Source organism: Nomia melanderi, chromosome 13 (genome assembly GCF_051020985.1).
Source record: "Nomia melanderi isolate GNS246 chromosome 13, iyNomMela1, whole genome shotgun sequence".
In the NCBI taxonomy this organism is placed as follows: Eukaryota; Metazoa; Arthropoda; class Insecta; order Hymenoptera; family Halictidae; genus Nomia; species Nomia melanderi.
The window spans coordinates 8,529,904-8,556,043 of NC_135011.1; the positions used below are offsets into that span (position 1 = coordinate 8,529,904).

General features: G+C 36.3%; 1 protein-coding gene across 2 annotated transcripts in view; it reads right to left on the reverse strand.

Moving 5' to 3' along the window:
- Nucleotides 1-26,140, reverse strand: part of Efa6 (Exchange factor for Arf 6) — a 73,926-nt gene that overhangs the window by 15,164 nt on the left and 32,622 nt on the right. For both annotated transcript variants that reach the window (XM_031988965.2, XM_031988972.2), the window contains exons 2-3: nt 6,769-6,835; nt 1,798-1,851 (exon numbers count right to left, since the gene is read on the reverse strand). In XM_031988965.2, coding sequence (XP_031844825.1) covers nt 1,798-1,851; nt 6,769-6,835 — 121 coding nt within the window. The remainder of the gene's footprint in view (nt 1-1,797; nt 1,852-6,768; nt 6,836-26,140) is intronic.

Sequence of the window (26,140 nt, forward strand, 5' to 3'; positions counted from 1 at the left end):
CTTTCCTCGAAAACACTGTAATATTCATTTCACCTGAGTTTTACGTAAAACTTCAATCTTCGCCATAAAATTAAAGATAATATATTGTAGAAGGACGTCGAAGAAACATAGGCAACGGAGATTAAAATAAATATGTATAATCAATTTGTGAATATATCTGTTACGCGAAGAGTACATGAACCAATGTGCAAGTCACTCAATGACTCTAGATCTTATAATTACTGAATTATCTTCATACTGCCTTAACAGTTTGCCAGTGACGATGAGTCATTCATAAACTACAATTCATTATCAGAAGATGATTCATCTGTTTCAATTGCGCGTAAATCATGAATTGACTGCACACTATGATATTTACATCATATTCTTTAATAAACTAAAATCATAATTTTTATTAATCAATCTTGGATCACGTAATACACAAATGTGCGTTTTTAATATATAAAAGCAAAAATCGAACAAATTTCACTTTCTATTTTGAATAGTTTGCTAAACATTTTGTTATGTAATTCATTAATAACATTCGGCAGGTGCACGTTATCGATCCCAAGTCGTGGACACTTTAGAAGACACCATTGTATTTATGCCAATATCAGCGAACATAATGATACAATCAGTTACATTCCATTAGGCTTCTCAACGTGCAGGTTATTCGCGGAGGAACGCGAAAAAAATTTCTCCTATATAAGTATATACGAAGCTCCGATCTCGAGAAACGCGACGGAATTTCTGACCGTTACGCGATAAGCTCATTAAGTTGTCTGTCGAAAAACCGGCTAAGAAATCCTCCACCTACGCGGCGTTGATTGCACGACGTTTATCGGTGGAATGCAAGCACCGTTGAGAATGCAAGGTACACCAGTTCGTCGCGTCCAATATTTCTTTCGATTTCTCTCTTCGTACTTTCACCGTTCGCGGCGGCGGTAGTGACGGAAACGAACGTACTATGAGTACATCAACAAATTGCTCAAAAAATGGGAAATTCCAGTGGTATGTTTAATCAAATGAAAATGAGAAAATTCTGTTATTATTCTTTGCGAATGATGTTTAATTAAAGATCAGTTAGAGAAGGTGTCGAATTAATGTACAATAGGCTCCTAAAAATAAATATGTTTTTTATTATTAATTTGCTGCTGATGTGTATATATTCTATTAATATTGTATTCACTGTTAATGGTTTGTTAAAAGTAAAGTATAACGGCGTGTTACATATCCAAAAATATAGGTTTATGAATATTATATCGTTATTATTAATGAAAAATAATAATTTCTACTACAATATCCTCCACAAGCAAATTTAAATAACAATGAAGCTATAGTGCCTAATTTTAATAACGTTCACAGTAATCAGTACTTTAACAAAGCAGAAACCACCCCTTCTACCATACTAGACAAATAATCCCAACTGATTAAACAGTAAAATTATGAAGTTGTATATATTATACCAAAACTTGAATACAACAAACACATAAATGCAAATATTATTTGTCCATATAAATCATCATAAAATATTAGTTAAGTATTATGAACATTCAATCTCTAGGGTAAATGTCCACTTACGATGAGCAACGAATATCTTCCCCTAACGAAATACAGTTTTTCATAGGTAACGAAAAAGTGATTAAATGGTCGATTAAAATCCTGATTTCCGTGAATTCCAACCGGAGATCAAGTGTCCGTGAAAGTGACGCGACGGTTTTTAGCTACCCTGTACGTCTGACGAGCCGGCGAATCACGTGGGTGGCTCAATGGCGGTCTTTACGCGAATAAAAGAATTTGCCGGCGCACTTCACTTACCCCTTCGTAGCTTCAGGGTGACGGGGTCCGACGAGAGCCGCAAACATTTCAGCACTGAAACAGAAAACGAACCGTGGAATGGAGAGAGGAAGAGGAAGAGCGCGGAGACGAAGGGATGCGACCGCGAAAGAACCGGCCCGACCGACCAACCACCGCGAATGTGCCTGGAAAACCGACTGGAATGGGAATTATGTGGATCGAGGTGTCGCGTGCTGCTCACCCAGGAATTTAGAGACCCTTCTGCCGGCGTTGAGATAGGTCGGGCCGGTTACTGTCGTGGATAAAGGCGTTATTCTATTATGTAATTCCTCGAGAAGTGTTACCTGCCCGGCTCCATTTTAACCCTTTATCGCTCGCCGGTGCGCAATGTTGGGCATTATTTCTATGAAACTGTATTTGTTTTGCATGAGTAGTTTTAAATAGTAAAAACTATTATTCAAGTAAAATTATATGTGTTTCGTTTGAGTAGTTTTGAGTAATAGGACTATTATTCGAAGTAACTATATTTGTTTTGTTTGAGTAGTTTTGGATAATAAAACTATTATTTTGATAAACTGTATTTGTATTGTTTGAGTAGTTTTGAGTAATAAAATTATTATTCGAATGAAATATATTTGTTTTGTTTGAGCAGTAATAAATTTATTATTCGAGTAAACTACAATATATTTGAATGAAACAATAACGAATCAGTAATTAACACATTAATGTCCGGTGACATAGGAGTATGGACTTCATTGGTTGCCCGTGAAATGCTGGAGACGTAATACTTTGTACTCCAGAAGCGCTTCCTAATCACTAATTGAATTGACACAGGAAGATTTTAAAGTTTGATATTTAATATTTAACTTGGTATAGTGGGTCAATACGTGAAATATTAAAATAAAATAGTTTTGTTCCTCAATTCGATCAGAAAATGTTGAGTAGTTCCAGTGAAACATTTATAGAGTACAAAAGAGTAAATATGTATGGCAATATATATGCTAAAAATATTATTTCTTGTCGACTAGACTAATACTGCGTGATTTGATAATATTCAAACGATCTCTTTCCGCGCGAACAGCCTGGACTGTAATGTGTTAATTGTTATTCAGTTATCCGTTGTTTGACACTGAACGTAACAGCACTTTATATAATTATATATAATTGCACCTATCGTGACCGTCAAACATCTGGTCATAAAACATAAATAAACAAATTAAACGATACATTTTTTAGTGAAAACAGAAACAGAAGAGAGACAAAATTGAAAAACTGATCAATGGGAAAATATAAGAATTAATATAAAATTAAGTGGGCGAAATAAAATGTCGAATTTTTAATTAAATTTAAAAACTGATTATTTAACCAGTCGTGATGTGTTTAATGTTAAATTATTCGTTATTCATGTCGGGAACATTTAGTCGTTATTTTTAATCAACGGAAAAAGACAATTATTGAAGTGGAAATTGAATACTAAAAACGATAAAAAATTCTATTAAATCCAGTTTCCTCCAAAGGAAAAATTATATATGTACATTTCACGTAGTTTTTATTGACTGCAATTTGAATGAATTATTTATATTTTCTTTAAGTGTTTATAAAGGTATTGTTTTGTGTCCTTATTCTCACAGAAAACAGACGTTTAATAGATCGCAAGGTTATAGATTGCAGACGAAGGTTACATAAATGAATGACTACGTGAAACGCATCTCGTGATGATACAGGTATTGTTTGCTCACGTATGCGATTTTCCGACGTGTTATCCAATTCAATTTCGATGGCCATTACATGTTACCTAATTTCGCCGGACAGACTCATGGATACAATTAAAAATACGGAATTTCATTAAAGGGAAAACGCAATCACAGTGAAACGAGCATCGCATCGCGAACGTCGTAACGATACTGCGCGAATTATTCAATAAATTTCCTACCCAATTTTAAATCGATATTACTTACAAAACCAAATTTGATTAAAATGTCACGTCGCTTCAATCATCAACAATTCCAACAGTACCAATTAAAAACGGAATATATTCAATAACTTCATCTGTACAAATACAATACAAACACCTGAGTAAATAACGCAGACGCAGAATAAATGCAAACAGAATATTGCAGTTAGATTCCGCGTTTAATTCTTTTAAATTACTCTTGCATTATCCACGGATCAACAATACAATATGCCTATTATGCATTTAATCAATTTTAATCCGAACATATTATCTACTTTCAAACTTCCTCGCGTGAAGATGAAACGAAGATGAAACGGGAAAGAAAGAAACAAGGAACGAAGTGAATTTATTATCTTCCCATTTAGCAATTTCATGTTCATAAAATTTCCAGGAAACGTATACTGTTCACGGAGTAACATAACAGTACAATAAAACAGTCGCATAAATCCCTAATAAATTAGGAACCGTATTAACAATGAACTTCCGTGATTAATAAATAATTTCCCGACAGTCACGTGACATTCTCACGGTAAGTATCATTGCGTGAATATCCTCGCCGCGCGTGGTTCACGCGATATCCTACGGCCAGCGTGCATTTCAATAAATCCCAATGAATTGGACGTTTGTTCGGGAATTATTACCGATTTCGTGCGACTTCATGGCCCCAAATGCGGTTCCGCATGCTGTTTTTCACGCCCGATCGCGATTTTGATTGGCCTTCGGTGGAATCGGCCTTCCCGATGAGAGATTAAAGCATAAACGGGATCGACTTTCACCCGATCGCGGTCCGAGTCGATTCAGTACGATGAATTGATCGCGATTACGGGATAAAATGTTAATTATGAGAAGGTTAATCGCGACGACCCATCAATCCCCTCAAGAACATTATGCCCCCCCCCCCCCCCGGGTCGGCGAACAGTATTCTTCTGTTCAAGTGAAAGCGAAAGGTGGTATATAAGTTTATTCAGAAACGATGACGATAACGAGTAATTATTCGACGTGAATTTAATTGGCTAGTTTATAAAACTGAATAACATACTGCTGCTTTAAAAATTCGATTTATCTTGGGCTGTTAGTCGGATAATTTCTTTTCATAAATCGTATGTGTCACTGGTCAAATAAAAATATGGTGTTCATGATTTTAACGTGAATGAAGTGTTTAACACTACAAGTACCAGGTGGGTCAAAATGACCCATTCCTAATTTCTTCTTTTACGATTATTACAAAGGAACAAACGCTTCTTAAAAGAAATAAGTACAGTATCTGATTTAGTAATACCTAAACTGAAATATAAATCAATTGAAATTTTAATAAATTCACGCTTTTAGCATTTATAGAGAAATTTTAAAAAGGCGGTTTAAATGCTTGGTAATTCTAGTGTTAAGTAAATAAATGTTACACTGAAGATAGTATTTTTTCTTTTAATAATATAGCAGTATTTAATTATGAGTGAAAATGAAAGTGATAATTATAATGTATGTATGTTAACGATCATAAAAATTCCAGTAACAAAATGTGTACCAAATTTTAAACTGTGGTATAAATATATAATATTTTTTCGAGATTTTAAGTAATTAATAATTATGATTTCTAAGAATTTGAAATAAGTAGTATATTTGAATTATATTAATATTTATTTGGTTTTCCAACTACTGAGCTATTTCTTGAATAATATCTATTTTTTTTTATCTCTTTATCGATAACAATTAATAATAAAATCTTATTTATTCTATGTTGTTTATTACTATCAGAATTTACAATTGAAATTAAATTTAAGAATTCTTCATTGTTTATCATTCTTTAATTATTATTCATTGATCTTTTACCGTCTACAGCGGAAGTTATTAGGGTGTCCCAGAAAATACTGCGCAGCTTCCGTCACTTCATTTCCTGTTGTTTCATTGTTATAACGGAGGAACAATATTGCTTGCAGAACGATGACAACGGACGATAGATCGTGATAGAAGAGGCCGTGACAATTGAAATTATTTTTTGTTCCTCTCGCAATTCATTGTCAGTAAATTGAAGTTTTTAAAAATGTGTAACGTTTTTTGGAACGCTCTAATATTACTATTTTAAATCTAATATTTCCTCCTCACAGGTAATATAGGTATTATTATCGATAATAAACATTATATTGCCTCAGAAATTCATGAGGATTCTTTAATTGATATATCCCACTTAAGTATACTTACATTACAAAATAAGAAATAATAAATCGTTCATAACATTACAATCTTATTGAATCTGCCACTAATTATTATCAATAACATTTGAAAAATAAATCCAGTACTTTTCCTCTAATATTGTTAAACTACTTAGCAACTACCTACGCAACAGGAACAAAATAAAAAAGATGTCGTAACCAATCTTTTAAGCGTTAAATAAAACTGCTAATTAACTTTACAACTCTCTTTCTTGTTTCATACTTCATGCGACCCAAAACGTTGTCAACAAAAAAGCTTGTATCCCATTCAGCATTTTCAAACATTTGTCCGTTATCATTTTTTTTAGTAGGTAACGTTAACAATCGACATCAGTATACAATAAAAAGTAATAACTTTAATCAAATGGAAGTACAAATTAAATAAAATAAAATAAAATAGAATAAAGTAAACGAAACTAAATTAAATTAAAACAAAATGGTATAAAATAAACGAAACTAAATTAAACTAAAAGGAAATATAATAAAATTAACGAAACTAAATTAAACTCAAATAAAATAGAATAGAATAAACGATACTAAACTAAAATAGAAATGAAGTACGTAAAACCAATATATACTAATAAATCACGATAACTCAGAAGTTAGTCCAGTTAGATGAATCGCACCCAATATATGACAATATTATTGCACAAGAGTGTCATTCAAGGAATCTCGAAGCGGGATGATCAAACAGACTCGCGAAAACGTTCGATACGCGATACCGCGGATAAAAAGACGCTTCTCTTCTGAAAAGAAGAGAATCGGGAGAAAGAGAAAGAGAGAAAGAGAGGAGGAGAGACGAGTGCACCTAAAGCAGGTCGGTCTTCTTACCTTCTTTAGTACTGAATCGGTTGACATCGACTTCGTTCACCCTGAGTATGACGTCACCGGCCTCGACCTGCAAAACCAACAGACACCGTTTCTATGAAAACGCATTCTGCAGAAGGATCAATTGGTCGGGGATGGCGAATTGCCGCGGAGAGACTGTTTGTTCTCCGCTCCAGGCGACTCGACCGCGTAATAACACTTGGGTACACGTACGCAAATGATTCGGGCCATGACCGTTTCAGTTCTCCCACTCCATGTTTATCGGTTAACATTTTCGAACAATACAATTCGAGATCATTGATCCGGTGGTTAACAGGTTAATCGCCACGAAAATCTTGACCATTTTTTCCTTTAGAGTTATTCTTTCGTAGCAAAGAAAAGTGGGAACAATTATTAATTATTTGGTGTTACTATCCCTGCAATGCACTATTATCAGCTTAGTTATGTCATTAAATATTTTCATTGTACATAGGTTATCTTGCATGTTACGATTGTTTTCAAGTAATTCAGAAGCGGTCACTGACATGGCGCTAATCGTATTAACCCTTTGCGCTGGAGAAGTATCGGTATATTAATATTTTATTTATCGGAAGCTATTACTTTTTACGAAAACCATATTGTCAACTACTAAAGGTCGCCACGATCAGGAACGGTAGATAAGGTGTTAAATATTCGAAAAGAAAGCAACATATCAATCTCTCGTTATTCGAATAATTTAATTATGTATTTACAGTATACCCTGTAATAAAACCTCCGTTGGAAATATAATTTTTCGCCAACTTGGTCGACAATATGGACCTTTTATTATATTACACTATAATTATTAGCCAAATCTTTATATCGTTTTGCGAGAAAAATTATAAATTGTGATGAAATTTTGAAGAAATAAGATTATTTAGAGGACTTTAATAGTCTAAAGTGTTAGAAGACTTTTGATTCACCCTTTATTTACGAAGAGAAAACTGTTCTTAATAGGATTGAAAATTAAATTAAACGTTTTTATGTTCGAGAATCACATTTAACCTTTAACTGATCGCGTAGAATGTTTACAATACACCCCGCATATATTTTAAACGATATTTATCTTATTGAAAACCAAATTATTGCTGTTAAGCTCGTGATCCTTAAACGCATACACATTAATCAAAGATTATTCCTTTATTACTTTTTAAATCCCCCTCTGGGTAGGGTGCTTTAAAATTACCCCTTTATTACGTCTAAATATACCCTTATGATTGGAGTGTTTTAAAATTACCCCTATATTACGTCTAGAAATTCTCTTTCGTATGGGGTGTTTTATAATTACGCTTTCATTACACTTAGAAGTACTTATTTAACAGGAATGTTTTAAAATTACCCACATATTACACCTAAAAACTCTCTCCTCAATAGGATGGTTGGAACCATATCCTTTGCCATTTTCAATAATTTTGCACTATAAAAGTCTTAATAATTACGTGTGAATTTTTTGAAAATGAAAAACTGATGAATGCATAAAAAAAATTTGATTTCATTAAACTGTATATAATTTATGACAATTAACCAGAAAATAAAATTTCTCTATAATAAAATAAAATGAAATACATTTTGTTCATTTATTGCTACGCTCAAGGCATAAAAGCGTTTTACAATATGCACAGAAATATTTTACCTTGAACAAGAAGATTTTTCATAAATGCATTGTATCTAGGACATCTTCATTTCTTGTCATCAGCACGTTTGTAACCGTGCCATTAGCATTTCGTATATAATATGTGCAAATCGGAACCTCTTTGTTAGGAAGCTTCACGATGCGTCAATACAAAAGTATTTATGAAAAGTTTCTGTGCATATCTTTCAAATCTATCGTAACCTCTGTGAGGTTAAAAATTCAAATATTTGAAATGTTCACCGTAAGATTCCACGATTCTAGGAATTTATAGCATAATAATTTACCTTAAAAGTACCATCTTCTTAGTTTCCTGAATTTTCTGTTATCTACAAATAAGGCAATGAAGCGTGGTCGTTTTACTTTTAAATAAAGTTAAATAAAACTGCGAGTGGTCCATAGATTGATATTATCACAAAGTGACATTAACATTTCATTGAACATTCAAATGCTTGTACCGATAATAGCTAGTTGTTATTCAAAGCCCATTCAAACACTTATTCATTTATGGAAAACGGTGTTTTTCGCAGATGTTCGTAGTCTGTGATGCACCGTTGCAATCTCCCGTTAATGAATCGTAAACATGTATGTTTAACCGTGCCCCATCTTCGTTTGAATACATAAATATTGTGTAATGTCAAAGGTCGCCGCAACGAAAGTGTATTATTATTAATAAAACCATCATGAGTACGACTCACAATCGGTCATTCAAAACGTCACAGGGGCGAGGGAAGTATTCAGTAAACAGTTACACGCTTTTATATTTAACTTGTTTGTACTATACATCATTTACATATTCAAATCTATTAATTCGTCGCTTCTTTGTTTCATTCTGCCTTTAATGATTCGTCGACTGAACCAATGACACGAGAAAACATTATTAAATTCCCTGCTTCTCTGAATGTTTGTCAATGGTCCCTTTTGATGTATTTCTAAAATGGCACTGCGTTAATTTAACAATAAAAGGTGGAATATTTGTATTTCTCACTGAAGAATGCGAGATAACGAAAAGTTCGTTAAATTTCTTAGATAATTAAGTTATACAAAAATCCTTAACGATAGTTATTAATAAATAAATAATTGATACGAACTGAAATAAGAACTAAAGAAAAAATATTTTTCTTTTCTTATAATATTATTTTTATCAGATTGCCTCGGAAAAGGAATGACAACAACAATTATTTCTAAGTTATTAGCTATTAATAAGAAAACCAATGGTTATTACAGAAATTAATAATCCAAGAATAAAGAATAGCTCAAATATTTATTACTTTGATCACTGAGTGACTATAAATTTGTATTCTAAGCTTAAACTTACTATTCCTAATGAAATGATATCTGAAACTATATAATCCCGTGAAATATAAGGAAGTTTCAAACTGAAGTCTTCGACAAATATCTGTTCATAGTTTTAGTTTCATTAAACACAGGATTTTACCCTATGGAAGTTTCATGGAAGATCGTGCATCATTTGGTGGATATGCGAATTCATCAATCAATTTTTTGGCAAGCATGAATTGGCAAATATGAACCGGACGTTCCCACGGCACGTTGTTCAACAGCGAATGATTTGCATTCGTTGAACAATGCGTCGTATGAATGGGGCTTTATGTCGTACTTTCCTGCTGAATAATTATAGAACAGTTACTTGTTCTGAAAAGTTTTAATTTGTCGGATACTAAACTTCACAAATATAATATCATTTAATAAAATTTCATATTGATTTTGATTGAAACAACTATACAAATAGGCATCCTAATTCTCGGTTTCTAAAGTTCTCATTTTAAACAAGACCTACACGAGTGGACACTTACTTTTCTAAGAACAATACGATAAAATGCACAATAAACGTCTGTGACCTAGTATTAACAAAAACCAACAAGAATGAGAATGTACTTTACTTGACGCCGATTTCAAGACAACTTGGACAAATTTGTACCGCTATATTTTAACCCTTCCTAATTGAGAGGTGACTCTCAGTCACCACTAGATTTAATGTAGCAAAATTATTGTCTTATATGTAACATTCTGATCTGTATAATGCATCGATATGTAAGATATTGAAATAAAATAGCTTTGTTTCTTAATTTATTTAAAGAATATCGTTTATATTTCATTGAAAGATGTTCCATATTTCTGTAGAAAAACTTTCGAGTGCAAAGAATTAAAATCTACTATAATCTTGAAATTGCACTACCAACAATTCACGTATGTATCACATCATAATTTACAGTTAAAAAAAAAAGAGAATTCATTTAACAAAACTCTATTATAATATCTGCAGTAGCATTGCGATTTTATCTTCGATTGGATTTCTTAAAAGAAGCACTTCAAGTTTCTTGAAACTTCGAATCTAACTTACTTATTTGAAAGCCGTCTCAAAAGGATTAAAGAAAACTAGTATAAAGAGCAGGAAGAAAGAAAGAAAATAAGAACCGTGCTAACGTCTTATTGCCAATAAGAACCGTCATTCCAGAATCCACGAGGAAAAATATGACGGTAATGATCGTTGCCGGGAATACGTGCTTTTATTCGCAGTTTAATAGTTACTCGATATTAACAACATTCCGCGAGTAGGGCTCCGAATCGATGGGGAAAATAAGGAAGCCTCGCGAGCGTATTTCAATCGCCGCCCGGTGAAATATGACTCGTTCCGTGTAAGTTCCAGCCAGTTACTTAGCAGCCTCGATGCACGGCAACTTCCACCGGAAAACTATTCTCCGTATTTCTTCCATTCCTATTCCAAGCGATTTTCTGCCTTTCCTTCCGCCTCCAGGGAAATGGCTCGACTGGAAAACGAAATTGTTTACGAGCCGCTATCCGTCACGGGGATAGATAAGACCCGTGAACCGGCTGGAGCGCCTGGAATGTCTGTTGGTACAACTAAATCCGATTGCTGCCCTCGGAAAGAACGAAGAAACGGACGTTGCCCGATGCGGGTGAAACGATGTCCCACGTAAGTTTTCTAATTCAACGACTTTCTCCCTCTTTGTCTACGGTGGATCTTATTTCTATTGTTCTTCCGGTAGATGGCGTGGTGGATTTCTGGTATTGAGTATAGAAAAGGGAAGAAATGTTGGCACTGGGCGTGATTATTGAGTAAATATTAATGTTTGTCAGTATAATTTTGGGTTTTACTTGGATTAGAAGATACTAGTATGTTATGTGTGAGAGTATATAGTTTTATACTTTAGAAGGAATTAAGTTCATTTTAAAATCTTCTTCAGAATGTTATGTATGAATAAACTATACGGTACAATCTCCTTCAGTAAGAGTTTCCTAATAAATTTTGTTATAAATTTTTTTTTATATATTCAACGATATATAAATTTCAAATTTTCATTGGTCATTCCGACGAATTAGTATGTTTCTATTGACTGTATGAGGTATATATGTGTTTATGAAGAACATTAATCATTATTGATCAGCAAACTAAACTTAGAGGAAACATTTTATTTAAATCGAATAGGAATACCATAACTCAGCAGTAGATTCCAAGTACTATATCTCACGAAACTCTTGCCACTAAATAGTCCCCTAGCTCCACAAACACGTTCTCCCAGAAATTGTTGCCCAGTTTAAGCTAGTGTCAATGCTGCGAATCCACTTCAAGGAGAATGCTCACAAGTTATACCCTTGAGAATAGAAACAGCTATTGAATAGTGTGCTCGGAGAGTTGTTCTCAGTCCTGAATCTCAAATGGCACCCTCAAATCAACATGTAGCTTAACCCTGTTACTGACAATCGCAATGTTCATAACTGTCCATCTCTTAATACTTAAATTTATAATTAATACCTCATAGTTAATACCTAAAATATAAACCTTCCACAAGAATCTAAAATTCTTACTGATAAAAATACGAAAATAGATTAGATACATCGGGTACCTACTTAATTGCTTGCACAAGCATTAACTTTTCAATCTATATCTTATCGTATTTTTACAGTAGAAAGGAAACGATAAAAATCTCTCAACAGAGAAGCACACGTTTGTGGGGTTTACAACGAGTATACGTAAAATTAGGATATCATTAATTACCTGCCTTACGATTTACTTCTCAATCATGATCAATACGCCTACTCTATTATTAATAATTTATTTAAACAAGACAGAAATTCTTGGCACATTCCATATCTATGTTTAACTCTAGACTGTAATAATTGATAACAGAAGAACATTAGTTACCTTGAATTCACAAAAATTAAGTAGTATTTGCGTTTGTTAAATTCTGTTCAAAATCTATATCACGAAATTGGCACGGTATTATAAGGCAAGGGGTTAACAGCTGAAGAATATAGACCCGACTGCTCAGTTTCTATTAGTTCTCATCTAATTTTCAATACCAATCTGTTATTCTTCAATGCAATCACACATAACCAATCAAAACTATAAACGAAACACCCAGCGCAAAACTCCTTTGTCCATATGTCAACCCACTAGACGCTAAGCCATCTCCCAATAGTAGGTATCACCAGTATCGCGTGAAGCGAGTCAACTTGTCGCAATAAGCTGTTCAATTGGATTCAGCCTGAAATCTTGATGTCATTGTTAGCGGGTCTTGTTCCTCGCAGAAATATCGACGCTCGTTGAAAGGGTATTCTCTTCTTGGAAGAGCGTCGTCCAATTACTCCGAGGCCATAAACGGACAGCCCTGTCTCCCTGACGCTGTCGGCTGGGAGAGCCCAGCAAGCCGGCTGTGTTTACACCGAATTTCGGTCCCCACCGCAGCACCGGTTCCCTCTGACCCGCTTAGGCAAAATCTATTACAGAACGCATCGACGCGCAGAGAGAGGGAAGTGCACCCTCGAAATTGATTTACGTGCGAAGGCCTGTCAGCCGACGCCGACCTTCTTGCACCGACGCTACCGAATCGATGCGCGAAATCCTGGCCTGACGCGACACCACCTGGCTTCGAGTGTCACTCGAGTTCGCATTTTGCCTAACCCCTTGCGGTTCTACGCTTCGAGAGAGACTCGACGTTTGATTTTATATTAATCGAGTATTTTAGCAATTTTCCTTATGTTTATTCGGGATTATAGCGTGTACAGTTTTCATGCTCCTCAAATGGTTTGAAATATATTGTGGAAGTACTATGTTTAAATACCATTTATTATAAATTGATTTAATAATGGATGAGAAATTAAGGAATGTTGGTAAAAGTTTATAAAAAGCATGGTAACAGTTTGGTATATGATAGTGGTTACGGGGACAGCTCTACTACGAAATGTGAATTAAAAGTGTTAAGTATTATATATCATTGCATCTATATTGGTATATTCTGGCAACTGAATTTATCATATTTTTATTAATTTTTATATCAAAAATTGGAGGGAAGAGGAACACTATAATGCCATTTCATCTGAAATATGGCTTATCGGAAAGCCATTATAGTAGCGATTTGTTAGGAACTGTAGGATTAATGTAATTCATGTATGAAATTTCATTAAATTTTAATGGAGATTTCAAACGTACACTTTCTTCTGTTTGCTTTCCCCTATGCAAACTAAAAATGAATCTATACAAAAGAGTAAGTAAAAAACGTATATTAAAGCTTCTATAATAATTAATACCAATTTATTCGGAACAGAATCTTAAAAAAAAATCACTCTAAATTTATTTATTCATGCAGATTGATCCTCCTTCAGGTTGTATCATTTCGAAAACACCCTATGTATTTACCGAGCTCTATTTTACGTACTAAAACAAATACAAATTGTCACATATTTGATCACTACCTGATTACCAAGTTTTAGAAGTACAAAAAACAAAACAAATATGAATTCACTAGGCAGCATCGATAGGAAAGAACAAAATAATTAATAGTCTAATAGATGAATGCAATTAGCAACCCGAACGATAAAGTAACGCAGTCTAATGAATCCCATCGTGCAAAATCGCATCGGAAAAATTCTAATTTTCCATTGTCTTTTGTTAAGCACCGTTTACCATAAATGCATACAATCCGTGGTGTAATTATTACATACCCATGCGTGTGATTATATAGTACATATCCCACACCGAATGTTTAGCAAGGTGTTGAATATTTCCCATTACATTCACATGCGAAATTTAATTAATTCCTAAGCATTGCGATAATATTTGCAATTCGCACTGTAATAACATTTCTGCGGCGAGTTAGAATGTTGCTTAGAAAACGGACACACGTGTAACACAGCTTTCTGTATCGTGGCCGGCTTAGAAATACACATAATGTATGAGAACCGGCATCGTTAAGTGTACTATGAACGCGGAGATACGACGAACGTCACCGGGCAATTGCAATTAAATTACCAAGGGAATTAGCCAGTACCGCGGATAATGTAGCCGTGAACGGACCTTCGTGTTCTACGGACAAACTAGCACGGCGGAGATGTATATTTCAAAGATTTACATTTTCCACTCGGCAGACAACAATGTTCCGTGCTCAGGTATAATCTAGCTCGGCGGTTGTACGTTGCACGTGAAAATTCAGCCTTGATAATTTCCTCCGTAGGTACGTATCTTTCCTGATACAGGATGTGGCAAATTCGGTCAGCGAACCGTGAACAATTTCGCGGGGAACTGTGAATTGAACGATTAAAAGCGAAGCTTTTTTCTTTTACGAGCTTTGAGGAAGTTTAATTAGACATTGGAAATTAATAGTATTCTGATATTCTCTATGCCGATAATATTAATTCTGAGTATTATTTATTACCAGATTAGTTAATTCTTTTACGATGAATGAAAAGTAAGAAGTGTCGTGCTTTTCGTAGGAATTATATATTATATTAATATTATATTACTTATAATTATATATATGTAATATATAATATATTAATAATTATAAGTATAAGTATTACTCATTTTCATAATATTAGTTTTAAAATAGTACAGTCCAACAAAGCAGAAGAATAATTCTGATTTCTACTTCAGCTAAATGATAGCTAAATATTTCAATGGGCGTTGCTGAGTAATAAGGTTCACCGGTAATCTGGGTAAAAAAGATAATACGGTAGTCAAACTTTAGTGCAGTGCTCCACTAATTAACTCAGATCCGACTACAGCGAAACATTCGAGAGTTAGTGAATAACTGAACTCATTTTCATATTTAATTTGAACGAACCGCTTTTCTTTAATGAGTAAATCCCGTAGGATAATTCTGGCGGCGGTTAAATCACGCGATAGCAATGAGCGAAAGTAAAGCGGTAGCTTTAATTTTCTTTTAAAATTGAGAAACGAGACATCATCCGTTATAATCCTCTTAGCGCCGAAGGGGTCTCGGAGGATCACATTATTGCTCTATTGTTCCAAGAAAGCTCACGTTATCGGCTTAATTCATCTCGACCTCGTTAAGCAACACTTCAGCGTTCGTTCTGTTAAATTTAACGAAAATATCGTTGGACGAGGGCGCCCGTGGAAAGTTTACCTACGCGGCGGTACGCCGTGAAAGTCGAGAATCGAATCGAGCCATGGAGTTACGAAATAATTTCGTGAGAGAAGTTCGGCCGGCCAGGTGAGAGACCACGGTTCCAGTTCGAACCAACCACGGTTTCTGTGCACTCAATGGTGCAATTATTCGCGTCACATTTCCGAACTTTTGCCAAATTCGCCCATTCACTGGTTAAATGGATTTAAAGTCATTTATGTCTGAGCGCACACGGTTCCTAAAATAATTTTTTGTATTTTCGAATGGATGACCTGTGACACAAGCAGTGGCAATTACAGGAGTATTCGGCGCAACGCATGTGCACGAAGGTTGTTTTAATAATACACGAGATTTTTCGGACTCATTTCTGCCAAACGATATCAAACGGAAATATTGTTTTCGAAGTTTATTTTCACCTATTACTGAACCACGCTAAAATTAGGGCGTAATATTTTTATCTTTCTACTGATGCATTGTTCCAATTTTATAGGAAAGCTAAAGATATTGTTCAATTTGGCGAACTTCCACCTGCGAAGTTTGGATTGAAAGAATGGCGTTGTCACTGGCTTAGAATACAGACAGGGTACTAAAATTTAGAAGTAGTTTAGCCATGTACATTGTGAACTATATAATCTATGTGCATAAGATTTTGATATTATGGTGTATCTGATTAATGTAAATTATCAATCGGTTCATCCAATTACAATAAGGTTCTGAGTATTGGAGAGTATTTGGAGAAAAACACATCTTTACAAATAAGCTTGGAAACAGTAAGATTAAACAAAAATTTGTTTCTTAAATCAACAATTTAGGAACTTTGTAAAAAATGTTATTATACTGTATTTAGCATACAACATTTCAAGAACATTCTTTCCAACGGATACAACAATTGAAGAAAGATATTCAGCAAAATTACTCAGTCTTATCATGTAAGTACTTGAACGTAGGTGATCATCTCTAACGACGTCAGTGTGGGTGGAACAGTGACATACTGCCGGAACCCGCCAAGACAGAGGAGAGAAATGTCCTAGAACTTCAGAACTCACATTGAACAAAGCCACACGTTTCATCATCTTCAACGAATTATATCAGATCACTAATTCATAAATCCCCAATCATCCAAACATTTATCACTATCTCCCTGAATCCTCTATCTACTTGCTTCCAAAACTCGAGTCACCCCGCTCGAGTCTCCCTCACTCCCAAACAACTTAATCAAAACAAACATTAATCTTTCAATTAAACACCAGTCTGCAAACAAAGAATAAAAAAAAAAAACAAGAATACTTCCAGCGCAAGCAAGCAGTCTCAATGATAAGTCTAGCAAAAGGCTGACCATGTGGCATAGGAAAAAAGCTTCTATCTCGACATGGGACAGCGCTCGGCCTACACTGCAAAGGACCATTTTCATTCAAAATGACCTGGTGCAGGTGCTATGGAAATTTGCTGGCCCTGAAACAACCTCCGCGTTCAGCGTTTCCGACTTAACGACCGACGTTTTAGTATAGGACACTGGCATTCACCTGGTACAGGGGTGTGTACGGTATGTAATCGTATCGGTCGCTGCGTCTGGACAAGTATCGATCAAGGGGCCGGCAGCAACACCAAAGACCGTCGGCGAAACTGGGCATTTGCGACAGGCACGTCCCTCGCTATGCGACGCAGCCGAGACCAGGAACATGAACCACGTAGCGAAATACGCGAGACCCGACTGATCGGGAATCTCGGTCAGAGATTAGAATTCAGACGGCGTCTTGCTGGCAGCCAGCGTTGTATTTTTGTTCCGTCGTGACATTGACTTTCCCTGGGCTGATGTCCAACTGGCCGCTAACGCTCACGTGTGTAACGCACCCCGGGACAAATGGGCGACCCGAGGTATCGCGTGTTAAACTGTTGACGTTAGGGCCACAACGCGACGCCGCGACGCGTTGCAAAATTTATGACGGAGGCCCGTTCCTTCCTTATGCCCGAGTATTTTCGGCAGCTAAGGTTACTAGGGTGTCCCAGAAAACACGCCGCGTTCCGAGGCCTTGGTGGGTTAAGGTAAATACAATAAATAGTTCTTGATCGTTGATGCGCGGAGGTCGCTCGATAAATGACGACCCGTTCCTTGACTTTCATTATGAAAGAGATATTTCGTTGAAATTTAGCTTGACAACGTTGATGCGATATTTTTGTTGATTTACGGCGGATTTTAAGTTGTTTCTGTCGGTGATCCGTGATGCATATTTGAATCATCGGAGTTAAAACTCGAGATAAGTGCCGTTACAAGATTTTTATGGGCGATGATTATACTCGCCGTGTAATTTCGTAATGGATTGGTACCTGTGCATGAGTGAAGTACCTTGAGCCGACAGCTAGTTATTAAGTGGTGCGAAGCATTTGGAAAAGGGTGGAGGATGGTTATTGATGGGCACCGCGATGAAAGCAACCTTAATTCTTGACTGCCCTGGTGAATCTCGACGCATCTCTGTCGTTTGTCCTTACGCACGACGATTTTAGCATCTTTCTCGTAATTAAGTATTCGAGGCAATTTACTGTGCATATTAAAATAAGCGATGTCATTCAATTCTTATTTATATTCAATATTATTAATAATATTAGCACCTAACGAAAATGATCCATGTTACTATTGTTTCATTTGATTTGATTTAATTGCACCCTCATTTTCTAAGGATATTTTTGTCCTTAATAAAAATATAAAAAAATTATTATTCGTATACAGCTTCCTATTTTTACAGTATTCAAAATGTGTAATGAAACTGACAACCACAATATAGTTAGCATGATTCAGGAAAATTTGTTAGACGTCCAATTAATTACAAAACTGCCCCTCGTTATTATTTAAGAGTAAGGTTAATTTATTTATTCGATAATTTATGTAAACTTCATTTTAGTCTATTCGATTCTCTCATCATTTTCGTTGACCATGCTATAGCCTCCTTCTCAAAAGGAGAGGCTTGAAATACACCGACAGTCACATTAGCTGTCTACTCCACTTTGACCATGGATAATACGGGATTAGACTAAAGTTATTGCGATGGGGTGAACAGCTATTGTAACTTTCAATGTGTCCAAGAATATCAAATCTAAGACTAACAAAACACTATAATAAGTAAAAGTAAAACACATGCTCTAAGTATATTTGTTTGTTTCTTTGTTATTCAAATTTCAACCGTGTTCCAAAAGATAAGCTCAGGAAATCGTAGTCAGGTAGTGCCAAATGGCAGCAAATATCAAATATCATATAAAGTATGGATCGCTACAAAGGGATCACTTAACTTAATTCTTATAATAAATAAAGTTACAAGATAAGTATACCGTTTAAAAAAGTATTATTTCGATTTTATACGCCTCTCCAAATAATTTATTATATTTTTCACGATTCCGCTCGATATACTTATCAATGCTAAAGACATCCACACGATCCCGTTCACATGGTCCGCCCTCCATATTAAAACGATTACAAGCTACAATGGCGTCCAAACGAATCATAAATTGCATTACCGATGCATGTACCTACCGAAGGGCAAAGTGAAAGAAATGGAAGCGTGATATTATTATTCGTTTATTCAATGGAGCCGATCGGGCCTGGCGCCATTAAAGAAACAATAGGCGCGTTGAAATTTCATTAAGCGCAAGTGTATTGATAATTTCGTTACAATGAGCCGTAATTGGCTCTCGTAACGGAGTTCTCGTCGGCCATTGTCATGCAACCGTTGCAAGTAGCTACTAAAAGGGAAGACCGTTTTCGTACGTAACAGCGTAATCGTAAACCGTCGACTGTTTTGCGTAATAAGAGCCCGTTAGGTTAACCGCCATTGACGAACCATTTCCGACCATTCAATAACTCTGCCTCTGCTTCTGACTGTCCAAGGTCGCTGATCATTCGCCGCCCCTCTTACTCGTACTCCAACGCTGACACTTCGAATTTACAAACCCGATTCGAGGACAACTGGACATTTTCGAGGAAGAATGTACGCTTTCATTCAAAAATATTTTATTATTGAATTATAATTTCTCGTGGACTACAAATTCACACTATTAATTAGAGCCCTTGCTATTTCGATATCTAAATACTCGGAGTACTCATTGTAACTTCAATTTCGATTCAGAAACTTGAGTATCTTAACATGAGTATCCTTTTATAGTTATTCGAATATGATGATTTTTTAAAAGATATTCGAATTCAGATTAAAGAGACTATCTTTAACTAAATTACAGTGAAGCGAAGTGAAGTTTAATACAGTGAAATTTTAATTACTTCGAGTCCTAGCTTGATTTAACAAAAATCAGTATGCTTCGGTGCAAACAGGTCGAAGCAAAAACTCACTCCGCTATCATTTCGGAAATTACTAACAACAACACAAAAACCCGACACAGTAGCGAAGAAAATCACACAAGGGGTTAGGCGGGGTCTTGATTATCCGGGTCTCGGTTACCTAACATACAGGTCACACGCGATACAATTAGCTCGTCGCTCTCCGTGGCAGTCGGAACACTGTTTATTTAAAGCTCCTACTATTTCGGCAGTCAGATTATATTCGGATACTCTTATCTAAATTGGATATCAAAGTATACACCCAAACACTTAAATCCCAATCGAATCATCACCAAAGCACTTACACCTCCCCTAAAATCTAAACACCAGTAAAAGCCCTATTATCAATCCTATCAATGCTATCGATTCCTAAAAATCCCCGGATCTTCATTTTTATCGTCTCAAGCTGCAAGCAAAACCGATTCAATCAGACATCTCAGGCATTCTTTAAAATGAATCAGTCTCGTTGTCCAACACAGACACAGAAGACAGTCCCATTCGTTCGTGATGCATTTGCACGCGAAATTAAGGGTTCCAAAGGCCGCATACTCGAGGTGTCCCCTTTATGCGCGCCGCGGCTGCGGTGATCGAATTTACATTATTTCTTGCCACCGTCTAGCCCTGCGAATTTCCATATTTCTTGTCGACGTCCCGATATCGATCCCACCCCTCGGCGAACGTATCCGAAGCGCTCGCTCGCCGAGACGGCTGGAGACGCTTTGAACATTGAAAACGGGCGGGAGGGTTGAGGCTTCTTGGCTCCGTAAAAATGGATCCCGTCGCGAATCGTAATAAGGGAGCGGAGGGAGGGGAAGGTAAACACTCTCAGTTTATTATTCACCGGCTTCTTTCTTCCTTTCGAGCACCGGTCACGTCGCTGTCTTCTTTGAGCCAGCGGCCTCTTCGAGGATAAAGATGAATGTCTCCCGGCGTTGGTAGAAGGGGCGAGAACGGGCATTAAATGGGACCTTAAAACGCGATTTGGTCACTTTGTGTATGCTCAGGATTACACGGGACTCCTCTCTTCCCTCGCCAGCGTGTTTTTCTGCTGAACTCTTCTTAGCTTGTTTGCTTCCTTCCAGCACGATGTTGTTCGCAGGCTGGTGGAGTTTGTTTTGAACCTCCTGACGAGATTGGATGGATTACTGCAGCTCGTCGCACTTAAATAGTCGAGTGAAAATAATGTTACAGTCTGGGCTAGTTCGTACGTTGCTTAATTTATCGAGCTGACGAAGTTTCACGCTGTAACTGGGTTGGAGATTCGACGGAACTTTAAAACGTGATTTGGTTACTTTGTGTATGTTAAGGATTACACGGGAGCCTTTTGTTTCCTTGGACTGGCCGCGAGCGTGTTTTTGTGCGAATTCTTCTTATCTTGTTTGCTCCCTTTGAATACGATGCTGTTCAGAAGCTCGAGCTGTTTGGTCCTTTTATGTGTTCTTTGGGTCTTCTTTAAACCAATCACGTTTTCATTTCTTTAGGGCCATTAAGCATCGCGTGATGAATGGCAGTTTTGAGCTGTATTAAAATTTTTATTGTACGCGTGTTTTAATAAGAAGGAATTCTTTATTAAATTATATGTGTACTGTTAACTGTATATATTATAATTATGTGTGTATATAAATGATTTAGTAAGTAATGACATATGTATATAAATACGACAACGGTTATTGTTCTGGTAAAGTGCTTCAATGTTTATCAAGTAAGGATTGAATTTATTAAATTTTTTTTCAGTTTTTCGTATTCTCATGTCGCCAAGAATATTTACGAGTTCAAAGAAAGTGCAAGAAAATTAGAATACTGTACGTGTTCCTACTTTTTCGATAATGTTTCAAGTGTGTCGATAAATTGTGAACCGCAGCGAACTTAATGAAGTTTACCGCAAGTCGGATAGAGTTCTGTTCTGTTTGTGAAATTTTATATACCACGAGTGATTGAGGATCTTAGTTTGTCGAGAGTTTCGTGTTTTTGAGAGGATAATTAAGAGGGAATTTAGTCCAAGGGTTGAGGGTTTCTTTAGTGTAATATGATGAATGTTTTGTATTTCCATGTTAGAGCGTTCTATACTTGCAAAGAGTAATTAGTCAGAAAGTAACTTCAGCAATAAAAACTCCCGTTAACGATTTCGTAGCAGATAATCTCTTCCACGATTATGTTTATAAAGGGGCAAATCTAAAGCTCTTTCCCACGAATTTCTGACAATATCAGAAACATCGTGAATTATGAAGCATCTTTTAAAATATTAGATTTATGAGTACTTATTATGCTGTCGTAAATGGAAGTATTAAAAGGGGTAATAACAATGTATTCGAATGAGATTTTTAACTTCGTTCCGTGCTCAGTTCCTCTGTCTTCCCGACATTTTATGAAGTTACGTAATTTTATGTCCATGGGAACTAGTTATCGCTTATGGAAATACGTAGTTTTATGTCGGCAGTTGTGAATGTTTGCGATAAAAGTACCTTTTCTATCGCTACCTTTGGTATGAAACGGATTTTCATTACACGGAGTTTTATTATATTTCAAACATTGTATTCTGTTTCATTTTCTTCAATTAACTCATTAAAATCTTATATATTCAATTTACATTCTCTAGAAAAACAAAACTATTTACTGTCAATACTTGGATTCAAGGCTATAACATGTTTATCTGCTATTCAGAAAAATATGGTTTCAACCCTGAACTTTATAAGCTGCCTCCACCCCTTCAACGTGAATGATAGCCAATAAAAAAGGATACGCCTCAAATATTTTTCCAAGAACTCTTCCAAGTAGATTCACTGATATACATTCGCGTAATATGTAAATCTTCAGGAATCTTAAATTATACAGGATGTCATTTGTATCTATCATATTACCCACTACTATATATTCAATCTAACAGATTATTGTCTTACATACACCATTATCGAATTCATCTAGTAATACATAATCCAAACTGATTTCAAAAACTCTTTCTAAAGAGAACTAATCACCACAATTTAACCCTAGATTGAGAGAACGTGTCAATCATACGCGTATTGAATTTTATAAACACTATTTAGTAAATGTTTGCGATCTTGATTGATATAATAACACGAGTATGTATCCTAATTGTCTATTCTTCACTAGAACAACCTAGCGTTTACCACGATTGATATGTAATCATTCTAAAAATTATAACAATAAATTTCTTTTAGTTTCTTCATATATTAATTATAATATTGAAGTGAAACTATTTATTCTTCAAATAATTTCGGACATTTAACGCTTCCATATCAATAATCACTAAATACGAAATCCGAAATCCGTCATTTTGACGTGTATCATAGTGTTAAACCCATAATTTCCAAGATCTAAATGTACGAATATCAATTCTTCCAACAGTACAACAAACTTTACAATAAAAATCCGTGAACCTAGTAACAGTCAATAGTTCCTAACACTAGCAAAACCAAGCCAGCTACAAAATTTCTATTGAAACCTTATCAAAACAAATTACATATCAACGATACAACAGTAGGCACGCCCAAAATCCAATTTAGGGCTCAAACAAACCCTGTGCCAACTAAAAATCGATGGGAACACGCGTTTCGGGTCAACGGGAACTGCAGCCGCACACGATAATTGATACCGATTGCAGTCACGTGTTGGCAAGGAACAGTTGGTCATGCGAGGGGGTCCCGCGCACGCGAGTCGCCGCTCGCCGCCACCACCACTACCGACAAACAGGTCGACGCGACGTGTCATTCCCGTCACGCACTGGTCACCGACCGAATACGATGATACCTGTGTGGAACACGCGTGCAGCCGTCGCGCCGCGTGTCAGTGCACCCCCCGGATCCGGAGGATGCTTCATCCCCCCATTTAGCTCCGCTTCCGTAACCCTTACACTGTTTCCCTTCGTGAAATTAACTGTTGCGTTCACACGGTTCCCGTTGTTACGTAACTGAAAATCATTTCCTCTTTAACCCCTTGTTCTATGACAGTGGTTCTTAAACTTTGTAGTGATCGGCATCTCCTTAACACGTTGATTGCCACGGTGATCACCGATGACCGGAGCTTCCTAATTACTTGAAAACAATTATAGTTTGTCAGGCAACTGACGTTGAATGACAATGTTCAATAAATAGATAATTGGATAACCTAATAATCGCAATACCAAAAAGAAAATAATCGTTCATTTTTATCTTTGCTAAAAAAGAATAAGCGATAGAAAAATCCGAAGTTTTTCGTGGCAGTGAATGTATTAACATGAATAGGATAGGATTACTGCCATACGTGTGTTGCTGCAAAAATTTCGAGAAATAAGGAAAGTTACAAATAAGTTTGAACTAATAGTTTCATCGTTTTCCAAAATATTATCCAACATTAATACTAAACTTACTTTGTATATAATTTAGCTTAAAAATAAAATATTCATAATATTGTTTGAAAAGTTATATATCAATCATTTTAAACACTCGGTACTTTTATTACTTGATACGTTTTCCACCTTATCTTTGATACAAGAACGGCAACATGGTTTCATGATGAATAATTCCCCCTCGAGCTCGCGTCAATCACTTTCCTCTTTCAATAAGATAAGAAGTGTCATGTACATGCTAAAAGGGCAATTTCAAGGAAATAAGAAGAATGTGCTCAGGTCCTTTTACAAGTTTTCCCGGAGTAATTACGTTAATCTTTCACCTTATAAGAATATTTAAACAGCTTACAGTTCACAATTATCCAAGCTCGCGAACATTATAGATATTAAAATACAATTATCGAACTTCTCGCAAAGAAAAGAATTACAAGACTTGCAAAAATCGAAACTCCTGCGCAAAACGAAAAAGGACCAAACCACTGTTAAACAAAACCAGTAGTCACACCGAGTGTCCAAAACATTCCTCATAAATCTAAAAGCTACATAAGAAGCAAAAGTACCCAACCAAGAAAACTACCGAAATTCTGTAAACTCCGAAGTACTCTTTCAACAGCTACTAACTCAGCAATAAACCCAACGCGGCCATAAACAAAATCTCGAACCCCCTCCAATCGGGTTTCGTGAATCCAGCAATTCGGGGAATTGTCGGGTTAATCCAAAGCGAGCAGAAAATTCCAACAGGACTGTTTTACACAACACTAATGCCACTTTCCTACAGTATACGGTACCCTTTTGGTTAATTGCCGGACCCGAAACCGCTGTTTATGGTCTGGTCGAGTTTATTACCTTCTCGGTGGTGGGTATAGTTAGCCCCGCGCGCCGGCCAACGGGGATCGTGTATCAAGGTTATCAATTAAAGAGCTGTTTAGCATGACAGACCGTTGAATTCTTTTTGGAGTGCCGATGACACGGTCGGACACGTGAGGGAGCGGACCGTCTGAACGCCGCGTGCTGACTGAGAAGCCGTGACAGAGCCAATCGTCACGCTACGGTATACAAAGTCACGTGGGTGGAAAATAATAGCTATTTATATCGGCGTTATCGCCCACGGCTTGCTTCCGGTTCGCTCTCTAATGTTCCTCTCTCTCTCTCTCTTTATCACTGCGTGTCCCTCTTTCTCAGCCTGTCTCTTTCCTCGTCGCGCTCTTCCGCTTCGCGTTTCACTTTCTTGCTCCACGGCCACTCGTGCCCACTGCGGAACAAGAGATAAGGGGACGCCCGATTCCGTAGAAGACGCATGGCTAACGATGGCTGATACCGTGTCAATGTCACGCGGTGATAACTGCGCTTTTGACCGTGCTACTAACAAGAACGTCACCACCCACGTGTTTTAGTGAATCGGAACACGATACGAATGATGAACTGGACGTTGACGCTTTTATCTGCTGGGTGGACGGTTGATGGCATCAATGGGACAATCGGGTTGAAGAGTATAGGTTGCTCGTGTATTATTCGGTTGGTTCTTGTGAATGGGAATTGATGGTAATTGTAGGAATTATCAAGGGAAAGTTGTATACAATTATTAGTTGAGTTTGTGGAAGTGTATGTGTAGTGTAGAAAGAAATATGATAATGTATGAAAGCGAATGTGTGTGT